This window comes from Bubalus kerabau, chromosome 21 (genome assembly GCF_029407905.1).
Source record: "Bubalus kerabau isolate K-KA32 ecotype Philippines breed swamp buffalo chromosome 21, PCC_UOA_SB_1v2, whole genome shotgun sequence".
Classification (NCBI taxonomy): Eukaryota; Metazoa; Chordata; class Mammalia; order Artiodactyla; family Bovidae; genus Bubalus; species Bubalus kerabau.
In genome coordinates this window covers 7,189,629-7,206,016 of record NC_073644.1, presented here as the reverse complement: position 1 = coordinate 7,206,016, position 16,388 = coordinate 7,189,629, and the positions used below count along the sequence as shown (strand labels likewise).

Below are 16,388 nucleotides of genomic sequence, written 5' to 3'. Positions count from 1 at the left end.
ATGGAAAAGGCAGACGACAGGAAAACACACCCCATGAGGGTACGGCGCGGTGCAGGCGCTGCGCGAAGGACGCAGTCTGGGGAGCAAGCCAGTCCTCGGCGCCCCTCCCCTGCAAGTGCTCTGGGCGTCACCACCGAGGTGTTCCGTCCTCTCCCGTGGCTTTCTTTTCCTTTTCAGATTTTCCTTTCACATTTCACTGGAGAGGAGCAACAGATAATTTTTTTGTAATGGAAATTGGATGAAAAATAAAAATAACAGTTCAGCAGTTCATTTAGATGGCTCAGCTGTAAAAGCTGGCGTCCTGCGCGTCCTCGCCGTCCCGCCGCGGCGGGTCCCCGCAGCCCCGGCTCCAGGCTCTGCCCGCCCCCGACGCGGGACCCCGAGCCCCCGGGACACTCGCTCCTGTCGGGTGAGCTGGGAGCGGAGGAGGCGAGGCCGCGACTCAGCGGCACCGTCCGCCCACGGAGAAGCGCAGCTCGCCACAACACCCATTGGACCCTCTCCGCGGCTTCCTCTGTACACATTTCTCATACTCAGTAACGCATTTCTGTTGTGGCAGGGTGATTATATTTATGATTATTGTCTTGATGACAACTGTATGGCAATATGACTCATTTTCCTCGCGGTCTGCCCACTCACAGTGTGCACTCAGTGGTCTTCAGTCAATTCAGAATTGATCAGTCACTCTCATTGGAGAAGGAAATGGCAACCCACTCCAGTGTTCTTGCCTGGAGAATCCCAGGGACTGGGGGAGCCTGGTGGGCTGCCGTCTATGGGGTCGCACAGAGTCGGACACGACTGAAGCGATTTAGCAGTCACTGTCACCGTCAACTTCAGAGCATTCTCATCACTGGAGAAGATCCCCCAGCTCATGAGCAGGCATAGCCCCTTCCCCCATCCCACCTCCACCCCCAGTCCTCCCAGCCCTAGGCCACCACCAACCTACTCTTGTCTCCTTATTTACCTATTCTGGACATTTCACGTAATTGGACAAAAAGTGTAGCCTTTTGTTTCTTCCGGTTCACGCATATTGTAGCACGTGTCAAAACCTCATTTGTCTCATGGCTGAGTAATAGTCCATTGTGTGTCTTTACCATATGTTGTCTGTACAGTCATTCATTGCTGGTCATTTGGGTTTTTGTCTCCACCTGTGACCAGTACAAACAATGCTGCAGTGAACACGTACAAGTTTTCAAGTGGACATGTGTTTTCATCCGTCTTGGGTGTACGCCTAAGTACGCCGAGTGGAACTGCTGGGCCGTATGGTGGTGGCTCTGTTGAACCACTGAAGCCAGACTAGTTCCCAACGCACTTGTGCCATCTTACATCCCCACCAGCCATGCAGGAGGTTTCCGGTTTATCCACACCCTTGCCAGCCCTTGTGGTCATCTGACTTGTCAGTTTTAACCATCCTGAGTGGTGTGACTTGTTGCCTCATTGTGGTTAGATCTGAGTTCCCTGGTGGCAATGACGTCGAGCATCTTTTCACGAGCTAGTGGGCCGTTTGTGTGTTCTCTTTGGAGAAGTATGTAGTCAAATATTTTGCCCATTTAAAAAATTAGGTTAATTTGTCTTTTATTATTGAGTTGTAGTAGTTCCCTAAAAGTTGGACACGACTGAGCAACTTCACTTTCACTTTTCACTTTCATGCATTGGAGAAAGAAACGGCAACCCACTCCAGTGTTCTTGCCTGGAGAATCCCAGGGACGGGGGAGCCTGGTGGGCTGCCGTCTATGGGGTTGCACAGAGTCAGACACGGCTGAAGCAACTTAGCAGCAGCTGCAGCAGTAATTCTTTATCTTCTAGACTCAAGTCCTCACCTTTGCTCTGTGGGTGCCTGGAATCAGAGGCCAACGGGAGAAGCAGCCTGAACCTAAGATGTTTCTGAAAAATAAAATCTATTTCAAAATGGTACAGAACCAATCCAGAAGGAAGAGGAGGAAGATAATTAGCTTAGTTTTCAACCTGGAAGCTCTACTCAGTTCTGGACCTGTTTTTTTCCTGCTGTGCCGCTAGCCTGAAATCTTCTGTGGGGGCAGAAGGAAGGCCAGAAGGGGCTCACAGGTGGGGCAGGGGGAGGTAATGGGGTCTTAGACAAAGGAAGGAAGAGACCGGGCTGCAAAACCGTGGGTCAGGGGCTCCCAGGCGGAGACCGCAGCCCGCAGTGTCTACATGCTTGCCAGTCCTGCCATGTTATTTATCAGATCAAATCTTGTAAAGCTTCTTCTTAGAGTATTCTGACCCCAGGAGTGGATGGCACGAGGCCCTACAACACTGCACAGGATTTTAGTCAGTCCTTACAAAATATTCTTTCTAGTAAAGTGAAAGGTTACCAAAGATTTCTTTGGTGATTACCCAAAGTAATTTTGTTGCTGTTTCATTTTTAAATAAATATCATTAACTCACACCTTTCTGTCTTATAAACACTGCCCTTGACACTGCCCTTGACACCTGGGATGTTAGGAAACTGATTTAACTTTACAGGAAGTGACCCCACCTGTGTGTGCTGTTACTTCAGACAACTGAAGAGTCAGACAACTATCCGACTCTTTGCCACCCCTCGGACTGCAGCCCGCCAGGCTCCTCTGTCCGTGGGATTCTCCAGGCAAGAATTCTGGAGTGGGTTGCCATGCCCTCCTCCAGGGTATCTTCCCGATCCCAGGATCAAACCCCTTGGGTGTCTCTTACGTCTTCTGCATCGGCAGGCAGCTTCTTTACCTCTAGCGCCACCTGCAGGAAGCCCCAGAACCCATAGCAAAGATTGTATCAGGAAAAGAACAGAACGTTGCTTAAAGACAAGTTTGTTAACTTGGTTTCTGTCTTATTAAAATTCTCTAGCATTGCAAAGGAAGTGTTTGTCAAAAGATGTAGCAAAAAATACATCTCCTGTTCTACTCCCTTGTGTTATTTCAGTTCAAAAGACGGAGAGCAGCTGTGTCAGATAACATTAACTTTATTGACGTATTTGAGAGATGGAAAGTCCTAAACCTGGTCCTTAATTTAAATGGTCCCCTGCTGTCGCCCACTCGCAGGCAGAGTCTCTCCTTGCTTTCCTGCTGCTGCTGGTCAGAGGCATGTTCTCCCCATCCACCCCACCCCCTGGGCCGCTGGAGAAAGTCTTCCAGTACATTGACCTCCATCAAGATGAATTTGTGCAGGTAAGAGACCAGACATGCATCAAACACATAGAAAGTGCACTTTGGGAAGCTGGGAGAATTTGCTGGGAGATGTGGATTATTTTTTCTTTTTTCCTGACAACTTGCTGTTCAGTCACTAGGTCGTGTCCGATTCTTTGTGACCCCATGACCTGTATAGCCTGCCAGGCTTCCCTGTCCTCCACTATCTCTGGGAGCTTGCTCAAGTTCATGTCCATTGAGTCAGTGATGCTATATAACCGTCTCATTCTTTTTCTGACAACTTAATGCCATTTAAAATGCATGTGGGTCCTCATTGAATTAAAATAGTCAATGTGGGTTAGATTTAGGTAAGAGATCCCTCCTGGCCATTCCTTCTAAAAGGGGGCATTCCCAGCACGTCTGGTCTAGGTATGTCCATTCAGGGATGACCAGCAAGCTCCTGTAAGTCCATGTTTACCCCGGACCATCATCAGATGGCCCATCCTCCCCTCCCCTTCAAAGGGTCCCTCACCAAGGTCCTCTCCACCCACAAACTTGCCAGAAATGTCCCCGTTACATCACCAGCTGCTACAGCAGCTGTAAGTCCAGACAGAGTCCTGCCAAGCTCATGGCAAGGCTGTCTGTTTGGTAGCCCACGTGGACTATGTACTTTACTGCCTCCTTTACGATTCTCTGCTTCATCCTGACACGTGGCCATCTGCACATGGTGTGGGCATGTGTGTGGCAGGGAGACATGGCGAGCAGGGACCAAGGGGGAGAGGGAGGCCTGGGGAGCAGAAAGCCATGGGGGTTGGGAGGCACTGTACCCACCGTCCCACCTGGCACACCCCTCTCCTGCTGCCTCTCCTACCCCCGCCCCTCACCCCAGCACACCCCACCTGCCTCCACCACCAGGAATACTCTGAGCTCCCAACACTGTGTCTGGCACGTGATGCATGGTCAGCGTCTGCTCATTGGCCCAACCAGCCCATGTCAGGAATATTATTGTGCAAACAGACTGAACCCCCCGTGTTCATACTAAAGCACTAAAATCTCCAGGCTGCTGGCCCGTAGCTGGGCCTTCATGGACTCTTTCCTCGTGGGGGCGTGTTTACTTGATGAAAATACCTGTTGGGTTTTCACAACTTTACTGGGGTGTTGTCCAGTATAGGCTGGAATTCGTAGTGGGGAGAGAAGAGAGAGGTGAATCAGTGACCCACAAGGGGCGTTCGTGGGAAGCCAAGTCCTCGAGCGGGTGGCCAGAGGCTCTCAGTTCAGATGTCTGCTGGGTGATGGGGACGGCCCTTCCGTGGGGGCTGAGGCCTGGGGGGGCCCAGGTCCGGGCTTTAGAGGCAGGCGCCCCCATCCGTCCTTCCCCTGGGCTCCTGTTCTCACCTCCAGTTGGGTCTCCAGGTCAGAAGAGGGGCCCCGGGGTCCTGCGAGGCGTGCCCCAGGGGAGCAGACATAATGACCCCCCCCCACGCTAACCACCTGTCGCCTTTGCTCCCAGACGCTGAAGGAGTGGGTGGCCGTCGAGAGCGACTCGGTGCAGCCAGTGCCCCGCCTGCGACGAGAGCTGCTTCGGATGGCGGGCCTGGCCGCAGACCGGCTCCGGGGCCTGGGAGCCCGCGTGGCCTCGGTGGACGCAGGCTTTCAGCAGGTGCTGGTGCCCCCTCCTCCCCGCCTCCCGCCTCCGCCAGGCTCCCCTTCCTGGGGCAGGATGGGGCTTCCCTGGGCTCCTCGGTTCCCCCGCACGCCCCGTCGTCTCCAGTCTCAGTCTCCTGTCCTGCCAGACCGAGGGGGAGATGCGGCAGGTGAAGCGGGCGCGTCAAAGCCCCTCACCTGTGCTGTTCACATCCTTCACGTGTTTTGCGTTTCTCCCAAGGGCCCTCTCCCTTAAGCGCAAATGCCCCCTTAAAGGACCCGACCTCTCAGAATCAAGGTTCACTGCTGCCCCTCGGGGGCAGATCCCTGGAGGAGGGCATGGCGACCCGCTCCTGTGTCCTTGTCTGGAGGACAGGGGAGCCTGGTGGGCTATAGTCCATGAAGTCACAAAGAGTGGGACATGACTGACACAGAGACACACACACTCACCACACACACACGTACTCACACACACACACACACATACTCTCACACACAGTCACGCACACACACACACAGTCTCACACACACTCACACACAGTCTCACACACTCACACACACACACTCTCTCTCACACACACACACACACACACACACACACGGGGGCATATGGACCTTTACTCGAACCTCCCAGTGTCCCCTGCTTCAGCGCTGACGTGTGTGCAAAGACTAGTCTCCAGGACTGTGTCCGCCTGCTTGGAGCTGGTGGAGTCCGAGTTCAGACTGAAGAGTGTCCTCAGTCACTCAGGTCATGCCCGACTCTTTGTGACCCCATGGACTGTAGCCCGCCAGGCTCCTCTGTCCATGGGATTCTCCAGGCATGAATACTGAAGTGGGTTGGCATTTCCTCCTCTGGGGGATCTTCCCAACCCAGGGATTACACCTGTATCTCCTACATCTGCAAAATTGCAGGCTGATTCTTTTACAGCCGAGCCACTGGGAAAGCTCTCATATGGAAGAGCATGTTCAATTAAGTTTACTCTTTGCCAGTGTGTATCTGAGGAAGGACTTGACTTCTCATGGTTTCATTAGAAGTGTCTTGTGGTACCCTCTTAAGAGTCAGATAAGGATGATGTGGCTCTCCAAGGACCAGGGGGTAGAAACAGACTTCTGGAAGAACTAAATAGTTTTGTTTTTTAAACATTATCCCTTTTCCTTCTGCAGCTGTCTGATGGTCAGACCCTCCCAATACCTCCCATCCTCCTGGCTGAACTGGGCAGTGACCCCAAGAAGCCCACCGTGTGCTTCTACGGCCACTTGGATGTGCAGCCTGCCAGACAGGAGGACGGGTGGCTCACGGACCCATACACGCTGACGGAGGTGGACGGTCAGTGGCAAAGGATCGCTCCCAGAGCTTGAGGCTTTGAGATGCAGCTCTGCCTCAGGTTCCAGGTTTTACCTGTGGTTGTGAGGATTGGACAGAATGCAGCCCTCATGGTTCGCCAGTTGGTTCAATGAAGCTGATTTTCTTTCATTTGTGAAAGAAACTATGAGCTTTTGTGCCCCTAGGTGAATTAAGTCCCCAGGATGGGAGTTCTTGGGTTTCACATATTTTCTTTTTAAAAAACATCAAATGTAATTATGCTTTATAAAGACAAGAAGAAGAAAGATTAATGGAGACACCTGTGCACCCTTTTTCTTTTCCCTGCTAATTGTAAAATCTCGGAGTGAAACGCTGTGTTACCTGATATTTTGCAACAAATCTTTGGGCCTTTTTCAATGAATTTGGATAAAAATAGCTAACTACTATTAAGGCCAAAGGGCTCTGTATATTTTCAATTAGCTTACATTTGTTGACTAGCATACTATTTGTATATAAGAAATCATACTTTGTGAGTTCAGATCAAGACTGCTGCCTAGAAAAAGAGAGAACCCGATTCAAACAATTTTCTGCAAATCCACTTTTGTTTTTGATTCACTCAACCTGGCAGAGGCATCTGTGCTTTTCTGAAAATTCTTCCCCCACTTTTAAAGGAAAACTTTATGGCCGAGGAACAACAGACAACAAAGGACCAGTTTTAGCATGGATCAACGCGGTGAGCGCGTTCAAGGCCCTGGACGAGGTAGGTGCTGGCTGCACTTGGGAGTGAGGATGGTGACGACAGTGACGGTGATGGTGATGATGATGGAGACGATGGTGATGGTGATGGAGATGATGGTGATGGTGATGGAGATGATGGTGATGGTGGTGATGGTGATGGAGATGATGGTGATGGTGATGGTGGTGACAGTGATGGAGACGATGGTGATGATGGTGATGGCGGTGATGGTGATGGAGATGATGGTGATGGTGATGATAGTGTTGGAGATGATGGTGATGGTGATGGAGATGATGGTGATGTTGATGACGACAGTAATGATGGTGATGGTGATGGTGGTGATGGAGATGATGGTGATGGTGATGGAGATGATGGTGATGGTGATGGTGGTGATAGTGATGGAGACGATGGTGATGATGGTGATGGCGGTGATGGTGATGATGGTGATGGTGATGATAGTGATGGAGATGATGGTGATGGTGATGGAGATGATGGTGATGTTGATGACGACAGTAATGATGGTGATGGTGATGGAGATGATGGTGATGGTGGTGTTGGTGATGGAGATGATGGTGATGGTGATGGTGGTGATGGAGATGATGGTGATGGTGATGGTGGTGATGGTGATGGAGATGATGGTGATGGTGATGGAGATGATGGTGATGTCGATGACGACAGTAATGATGGTGATGGTGATGGAGATGATGGTGATGGTGATGGTGGTGACAGTGATGGAGACGATGGTGATGATGGAGATGGCGGTGATGGTGATGGTGATGATAGTGTTGGAGATGATGGTGATGGTGATGGAGATGATGGTGATGTTGATGACGACAGTAATGATGGTGATGGTGATGGAGATGATGGTGATGGTGGTGTTGGTGATGGAGATGATGGTGATGGTGATGGTGGTGATGGAGATGATGGTGATGGTGATGGAGATGATGGTGATGGTGATGGTGGTGATAGTGATGGAGACGATGGTGATGATGGTGATGGCGATGATGGTGATGGTGGTGATGGTGATGGAGATGATGGTGATGGTTTTGATAGTGATGAGATGATGGTGATGGTGATGGAGATGATGGTGATGGTGATGGAGATGATGGTGATGTTGATGACGACAGTAATGATGGTGTTGGTGATGGAGATGATGGTGATGGTGGTGTTGGTGATGGAGATGATGGTGATGGTGATGGTGGTGATGGAGATGATGGTGATGGTGATGGTGGTGATGGTGATGGAGATGATGGTGATGGTGATGGAGATGATGGTGATGTCGATGACGACAGTAATGATGGTGATGGTGATGGAGATGACGGTGATGGTGATGGTGGTGACAGTGATGGTGATGATGGTGATGGCGGTGATGGTGATGGAGATGATGGTGATGGTGATGATAGTGTTGGAGATGATGGTGATGGTGATGGAGATGATGGTGATGTTGATGACGACAGTAATGATGGTGATGGTGATGGAGATGATGGTGATGGTGGTGTTGGTGATGGAGATGATGGTGATGGTGATGGTGGTGATGGAGATGATGGTGATGGTGATGGAGATGATGGTGATGGTGATGGTGGTGATAGTGATGGAGACGATGGTGATGATGGTGATGGCGATGATGGTGATGGTGGTGATGGTGATGGAGATGATGGTGATGGTTTTGATAGTGATGAGATGATGGTGATGGTGATGGAGATGATGGTGATGGTGATGGAGATGATGGTGATGTTGATGACGACAGTAATGATGGTGTTGGTGATGGAGATGATGGTGATGGTGGTGTTGGTGATGGAGATGATGGTGATGGTGATGGTGGTGATGGAGATGATGGTGATGGTGATGGAGATGATGGTGATGGTGATGGTGGTGATAGTGATGGAGACGATGGTGATGATGGTGATGGCGGTGATGGTGATGATGGTGATGGTGGTGATGGTGATGGAGATGATGGTGATGGTGGTGATAGTGATGGAGACGATGGTGATGATGGTGATGGCGGTGATGGTGGTGATGGTGATGGTGATGGAAATGATGGTGATGTTGATGACGACAGTAATGATGGTGTTGGTGATGGAGGTGATGGTGATGGTGGTGATAGTGATGGAGACGATGGTGATGATGGTGATGGCGGTGATGGTGATGATGGTGATGGTGATGGAGATGATGGTGATGGTGATGGCGGTGATGGTGATGGTGATGATGGTGATGGTGATGGTGATGATAGTGATGGAGACGATGGTGATGATGGTGATGGTGGTGATGGTGATGATGGTGATGGAGATGATGGTGATGGTGATGATAGTGATGGAGATGATGGTGATGGTGATGGAGATGATGGTGATGGTAATGACGACAGTAATGATGGTGATGGTGATGGAGATGATGGTGATGGTGGTGTTGGTGATGGAGATGATGGTGATGGTGATGGTGGTGATGGAGATGATGGTGATGGTGATGGAGATGATGGTGATGGTGATGGTGGTGATGGTGATGGAGATGATGGTGATGGTGATGACGACAGTAATGATGGTGATGGTGATGGAGATGATGGTGATGGTGGTGTTGGTGATGGAGATGATGGTGATGGTGATGGTGGTGATGGAGATGATGGTGATGGTGATGGTGGTGATAGTGATGGAGACGATGGTGATGATGGTAATGGCGGTGATGGTGATGATGGTGATGGTGATGGAGATGATTGTGATGGTGATGATAGTGATGGAGATGATGGTGATGGTGATGGAGATGATGGTGATGTTGATGACGACAGTAATGATGGTGATGGTGATGGAGATGATGGTGATGGTGGTGTTGGTGATGGAGATGATGGTGATGGTGATGGAGATGATGGTGATGGTGATGGTGGTGATAGTGATGGAGACAATGGTGATGATGGTGATGGCGGTGATGGTGATGATGGTGATGGTGGTGATGGTGATGGAGATGATGGTGATGGTGATGATAGTGATGAGATGATGGTGATGGTGATGGAGATGATGGTGATGGTGATGGAGATGATGGTGATGTTGATGACGACAGTAATGATGGTGTTGGTGATGGAGATGATGGTGATGGTGGTGATAGTGATGGAGACAATGGTGATGATGGTGATGGCGGTGATGGTGATGATGGTGATGGTGATGGAAATGATGGTGATGTTGATGACGACAGTAATGATGGTGTTGGTGATGGAGATGATGGTGATGGTGCTGATGGTGATGGTGATGGTGCTGATGAGGATGGAGATGATGGTGATGGTGATGACAATGGCTATGGCGATGGTGGGCTGTCCTATCTGGGGGGTACTGGGGTGTGGGGGTCCATCTCTGGGCACTGTGTCTACAAGAGAAACACAAGGCAAGTGCAGCCCAGCCATACCCAAGGCTGAGATCCTTGATGCTGCTTCTCCCAAATCCTGTCCATTGAGCAGGCCCTGGCTTTGCTTCTGTTTTTTGCTGGAAGTGATTTCATCAGATGCCAGAGACTCTCTCATGAGAAGAAGCAGAAGAGGTTTAAGTGCTCTCCACTTGACTACTTTATCTCACTGAGGAAGACAAGCTTAATGAATCAGGACATTTTTCTGGCCGGGCCCTGTTGACCTGTTGTTCATGTGCTCCTCTAAATAAGCCCTTGGTTTCTTTCTCTCTCTTCAATTCTCTCTCTACTTTCTTAGTCTCTTTCTCTTTCCTTCCTTCCTCACCAATTTCCTCCTCTCTTTTTCTGTTCTTCTTCTTTAAGAAGAGGAAAACAGTATTTATAAGTTTCTATGCATGTGTGCTAAGTTACTTCAGCCGTGTCTGACTCTTGGGACTGTAGCCCTCCAGGCTCCTCTGTCCATGGGATTCTCCAGGCAAGAATACTGAAGTGGGTTGCCGTGCCCTCCTCCAGGGCATCTTCCTGGCCCAGGGATTGAACCCAAGTCTTTTATGTCTCCTGCATTGGCAGGAGTGCTCTTTACCACTAGTGCCACCTGGAAAGCACTGCATACATAATATATAATCCTCCATTCACCCTGCCTGTATGAAGGTAAAAAGCTACTTTGGTTTTTAAATTTCAGTTCTGAAACTTACATAATCACAAACAAAACGTATGAAGTCCTCATGGCCCTTAGACAAATCAGTTCATCTCTCCAAGCTTCACTTTCCTCATCTGTGATCTAAGATTGATCATTTCTACCTCCAGGTTTGTTGAGTGTATTAAGTGCAGTTACATGTATAAAGTTTCCTCTAGTACCCGCCAATACCAGGCCCTTTATGAGCACTGGCTTCTTGCTTCCTGGTTCCCTCCCATCCCCTTCCTGTCTTGTTCAGCACACTTACATGTACATAACCTCTCTGGCTCATTTTACCAAGAGGCAGGGCAAGTATTAATACCCGCCTCACATAGAGAAGCAGCTGTCACTCGAGAGGTGACATGGCTAGTCCCCGGTCCCATGGGCGTCAAGGGACAGAGCAGAGAGCCCTGGCTGCTGATCTCACATCCTTCTCTGACACTTAATAGCTACTGGCTTGTATTTTATTAATCGCATTTTGCCAGAAAATTCCAAGGCTTTTCAACTGCTCCTTAGCAATTGTTTTCTAGTTAAATGTTAATAAAGAGCTTTCAAATATTAAAATTTCAGAACTTTAGCTTGACTTCCTAAGACACCTAGAAATATATTCAGGGAATGCACTGAGCGAATCTTTATCCCCAAATCCCCTTAACCAACTGAGTGACCCAAGGTCACTTACTTTCTCATGCATAATCCCCCACTCATCCTGCCTTTGTTCATCTGGGGTGAGTCGGTCTCACTCATTAGAACTAATTAGTATGTTTGTGCTGCCTCATCTGCATTGAATCACTTTTCAACCCCTACCGCCCCCATTTCACCTCGCGTTCCAGGAAAAGTCATTGACCTCTCCTCTCCACGTGCCTCTCAAAGATATGAAGTTATACATTATAAAGATGCAAAAAGATCAAAACCAAATGGGGGAAAGGCACATTGTAAAAATTTTAAAGGTGCCCTAATATTAACTAGAGAAAACCTCAAGTTCCATTTTGCTGTGAGATCAAAGCCTTTGAATAAGTTAAAAGGCAGATTGAGCTCATAGCTGAAAAATAACAGATACTTGAAATAAAAATTATCCCGAGGCTTAAACATTAGACAGCCTTTCAAAGGAAAGAGCTCTCATTTATCATGCTCAGAATTATGAGGACAGAAAAGAGACTTGGAATGGAGTAACCTTTCTGGAAAAAGTCCTCTTGGGGAGAGGAAGGGTAGGGCCCCTCTGCGGGGCTGAGCGGAACCCTGTGTTGTGGACATGGCCTTTTTAGAAACGCCCTTCCCGGATCCATGGTCACCAACATGAGTTTCCTGCCTCATTGACCATTACCTTGGCTCGCTCACAACCTGAGTTAAAACTGCTTCATTGTAAACAGGCTTGTGGGAATGTGTATAACAGTGCAGTGTATTTATGTTACACCCAAACACATCCTGGGTTTTCAAAAGGTGAAGGGCAAGAGGTCCACTCTTTCCTGCAGCATGATTTACCCCATCGTTAATGCAGGACCTCCCGGTGAACATCAAATTCCTCATCGAAGGGATGGAGGAGTCTGGGTCTCTAGCCCTGGAGGAACTTGTCCAGAAAGAAAAGTCTGGGTTCTTCTCGAGTGTGGACTGCATTGTGATTTCGGACAACCTGTGGATTAGCCGGAGGAAGCCAGCGCTCATCTACGGGACGCGGGGGAACAGCTACTTCACCGTGGAGGTACCTGCCGACCGTGGCTGTGAGGGAGGTGGGGGTTTCCACACTGGGATCCTGGTGGGAGGACGGAGCAGATGCTGACCTGGGTGCTTGACCTGGTGTAGGGGGATCACGGGGTCTTGGGACTGGGGGAGTCCATGAAGCCTCCCAGTAGTGAATGCATGTGCTTTGTGCCTGTTTCTGGAGTGAAGAGGCAGAGGGGTTTGTGGCCAGGGGGATGCAGGAGAGATGCTGGGGCCAGAAGGAGGGATAAGAGCGTGGGGTCCCAGAGGAGTACTACCAACCCAAGTGCTTTGTTAGCATTGCTGCCTGAGGAGGCAGAGGGCTTAAGTGAGTAAGTGAAGGATTCATCTGGCAGTGCCATGAGATGGCAGGGCAGGGCAGGGCCAGCCAGGCAGGAAGGCTGAGAGGGAAGGAGCTGAAAACAATTAAAACAACAACAACAAAACCCCAAACTCATTAGAAATTGGGAGCTGGTTGGACACTGTGTGCACAGGAGAAGGCCAAGGTCATGTGAAGGGGATGGAGTCACAGGTCCACAGCCCTCCTGGAAATGGCAGCTGTGGAAGGTGTCTGTAGAAGATATTCCCTTCCAGACCTCCTCCAGTTCAGCAGCTGGGAGCACGCCGAAGTTTTGAGTACCAAAGAGACAGAAGCTTTAGGTCTTGTGGGTGGGTCCAAGGTCAGACCTCGAGGGATGAGTGCTGAGCCCGTGGAGCCCGTGAAGGAGCCCTTTGGGTCTCACGCCATGTGCAGAGGAAGGAGGCTCCAGGGTCACATTGGGGTGAGCAGATGGGAAAGCAATTATTAGAAGAGACAAGGAGACCTGTCCTGTGGGCAAGAGCAGAAGGAAGTTTCTTGGAGAATTTCTCTGAAAGGAGGGCTGAGTAAGAGACGGGGTGAAACAAGAGGGAGACAGCTCCGCTGCGGGCCGGGGGGCTGGTGGCCTGCGACCCGGCACTGCTGGAGGTGAGGCTGGGGGCCAACACCAGTTTCAGGGGAGCCAGTGGGGCATGAAGCCCCCAGTTGTGTGAGAGAAACACGGCGGGGGTGTCAGCTGACCCACCTGAGTCCTGAGGGCCGCCTGGGCGGGTCTGGCGCCAGAGGAGGGCTGTCGTCGAGCGGCCGTGGAGGGAGCAGCTGCTTTCCCTTTGCCTGTCTTGCAGGTGAAATGCCGGGATCAAGATTTCCACTCGGGGACCTTTGGTGGGATCCTCAACGAACCCATGGCGGATCTGGTCGCTCTTCTTGGTAACGTCCTTTTTCACTTTTTAAGCCTCAAGGAATCTGCTAATGTGGTTCTGTTGGACTCAGCCCTCTTCTGCTCGGTTTCAGACCAGCCAGGGCGGAGCAGAGGAAAACCTAGGGCTTCCCTGATGGCTCAGCTGGTAAAGAATCCGCCTGCAATGCAGGAGACCCCAGTTTGATTCCTGGGTTGGGAAAGTCCGCTGGAGAAAGGATAGGCTACCTACTCCAGTATTCTTAGGCTTCCCTTGTGGCTCAGCTGGTAAAGAATCCTCCTGCAATTCAGATAGACCTGGGTTTGATCCCTGGGTTGGGAAGATCCTCTGGAGAAGGGAAAGGCTACACACTCCAGTATTCTGGCCTGAAGAATTCAATGGACTGTATAGTCCATGGGGTAGCAAAGAGCGGGACATGACTGATCAACTTTCACTTTCGGAGGAAAACCTAAAACTCCTGAGGCTTATTAAGTCCATGTTATTTATTTCCATGGATTGAAACCCTCTCTCAATCTACCCTTTCATTTACTGGGTGTTACAACACATCTGGCCGTCCCCGGGGACAGTGGTGGACAGACCCTTCTGGAAAAGCATCCAGAGCCAGTGCCCATTCTACCCACACCTCTTGGCTTCTGTCCTGTGGGTCCCCAGGACCCCACGTGGCTCAGGGACACCAGTGAGTCTGTTGCAGCAATGGGGAGCCCTTCCAGGGCCCAAGAGTGGCTCTTGTCTAACACTTGGAAATGAATTGTCTGAGGAGACACACATGCTGACAAAGCAAGAGAATTCACTGGGAAGGGAACCCCGGGTGGACCGCGGCAGGGTAAGGGACTCAGGAGGACTGCTCTGCCATGTGGCTCGCCGTCCTGGGTTTTATGGTGATGGGATTAGTTTCCAGGTGGTCTCTGGCCAATCAGTCTGACTCAGGGTCCTTTCTGGTGGCACAGGCATCACTCAGCCAAGGTGGATGCCAGCGAGGAGGATCCTGGGGGGTTGGTAGAATGAGTGGCATCTCCTTTTGACCTTTCCTGTAATTCTTCTGGTTGGTGGTGGCTTGCTAATTCCGCATTCGTTACCAGCACCTCCTGTCATAAAACAACTCATGCAGATGGTTGCTATGGTGCCTGGCCAGGTGGGCGGTTCCAGTCAGTGTTTCCCCTAACAAGTCTGCTCGCTGCCCCCCACCCCTCCTCCCTAACGTCCCCGGTGGTGGGCCTGGTGGATGCAGGTGAATGTAATTGTGTGTGTGCGTGAATAGTGTGTATGTGTGTGTGTGTGTGTGTGTCTGTGTCCAGGGAGCCAGCTCACCCACCTGACTCACCTGTAGCTCTCACCTACACCTGGGCAGCCCAGCATTCAGGTGGATCGTGGAGCTGAAGGAAGCTACATCTGTAGGGTGGCTTGCACAGTCCTGGTAGGGACTCTACATGTGCTATAATAACTTCTTGTTGTTCAGTCGCTCAGTCATGTCCAGCTGTTTGTGACCCCATGGGCTGCAGCATGTCAGGCTTCCCAGTCCTTCACTATCTCCCAGAGTTTGTTCAAACTCATGTCCCTTGAGTCAGTAATGCTATCCAACCATCTCATTCTCTGTTGTCCCCTTCTACCTTGACCTTCAATCTTTCCCAGGATCAGGGTCTTTTCAAATGAGTCAGTTTTTCACATCAGGTAGCAAAAGTATTGGAGCTTCAACTTCAGCATCAGTCCTTCCAGCAAAAATTCAGGGTTGATTTCCTTTAGGATTGACTGGTTTGATCTCCTTTCAGTCCAAGGGACTCTCAAGAGTCTTATCCAACATCACAGTTCAAAAGCATCAATTCAAGTCATAATTTGCTTCTTTTTTTAAAGCGAGGTTCTCAGGTTAGACAAGCTTCAGACCCCACAACATCTGGATCCTTCTCACCTGGATAAAGATTGACTTTGTACAAATTTCACAACAAGTCACTTTGGGCAAATTGCCAGAAAGCATTACAGTATTCTTGCCTGGAGAGTCCCATGGACAGAGGAGCCTGGAGGGCTACAAGTCCATGGGGTCACAAAGAGTTGGACAGGACTGAAGCCACCTAGCACGCATGCACCCTCTCTTGGGATCAATTAGCAAAGACCCCTCCTTTTCGCACCTTGACACGGTGCTACCTCAGCCCTGCATGCTCACATCCTGGTGGCCTGGGGCCTCCACCAGGGAACCACCAGCCCTCTGGCAGCCCTGCTGGGCGGTCACCCCCCGGTCTTCAGTGTCACTTTATTCTACTGCATCCTGCTCCTTCATTACCCAGTGAAACAGTGAGATCCATCTATTGTCTGTGCTCGCTCTTCTGTCTGCCTATCTATCTATCACCTATTTTTTAAGGCCTTCTAGTTTTCCTGCAATATAACTCTTGGACAGTATTTTCCATGCTTGATGACTTCAGACAGAAAACATCTAGCCATTTTTCTTTAAAGTGTTTAAATTGTTTCCAGAAGAATTCAGATAGCATACAACTTAATATTTTTGTTTTGCAGGGTAGGGGGAGATAAAATAATCTCTGTTTTACCAGACTCATCCTCTGCTGCCTCCCCGCACAGAATGCGTGGCATCCCTACATCTTTGGGACTGCA

The 16,388-nt window shown here is 50.1% G+C and overlaps 1 protein-coding gene across 1 annotated transcript in view; it reads left to right on the top strand.

Annotated features, from left to right (window-relative positions):
- The window catches only part of CNDP1 (carnosine dipeptidase 1), a 30,023-nt gene continuing 13,635 nt past the window's right edge, over window positions 1-16,388 (top strand). The window contains exons 1-8 of the mRNA XM_055558863.1: window positions 1-155; window positions 342-516; window positions 3,012-3,158; window positions 4,627-4,776; window positions 5,925-6,087; window positions 6,735-6,823; window positions 12,352-12,552; window positions 13,716-13,800. Of these exons, the coding sequence (XP_055414838.1) occupies window positions 1-155; window positions 342-516; window positions 3,012-3,158; window positions 4,627-4,776; window positions 5,925-6,087; window positions 6,735-6,823; window positions 12,352-12,552; window positions 13,716-13,800 (1,165 nt within the window). The remainder of the gene's footprint in view (window positions 156-341; window positions 517-3,011; window positions 3,159-4,626; window positions 4,777-5,924; window positions 6,088-6,734; window positions 6,824-12,351; window positions 12,553-13,715; window positions 13,801-16,388) is intronic.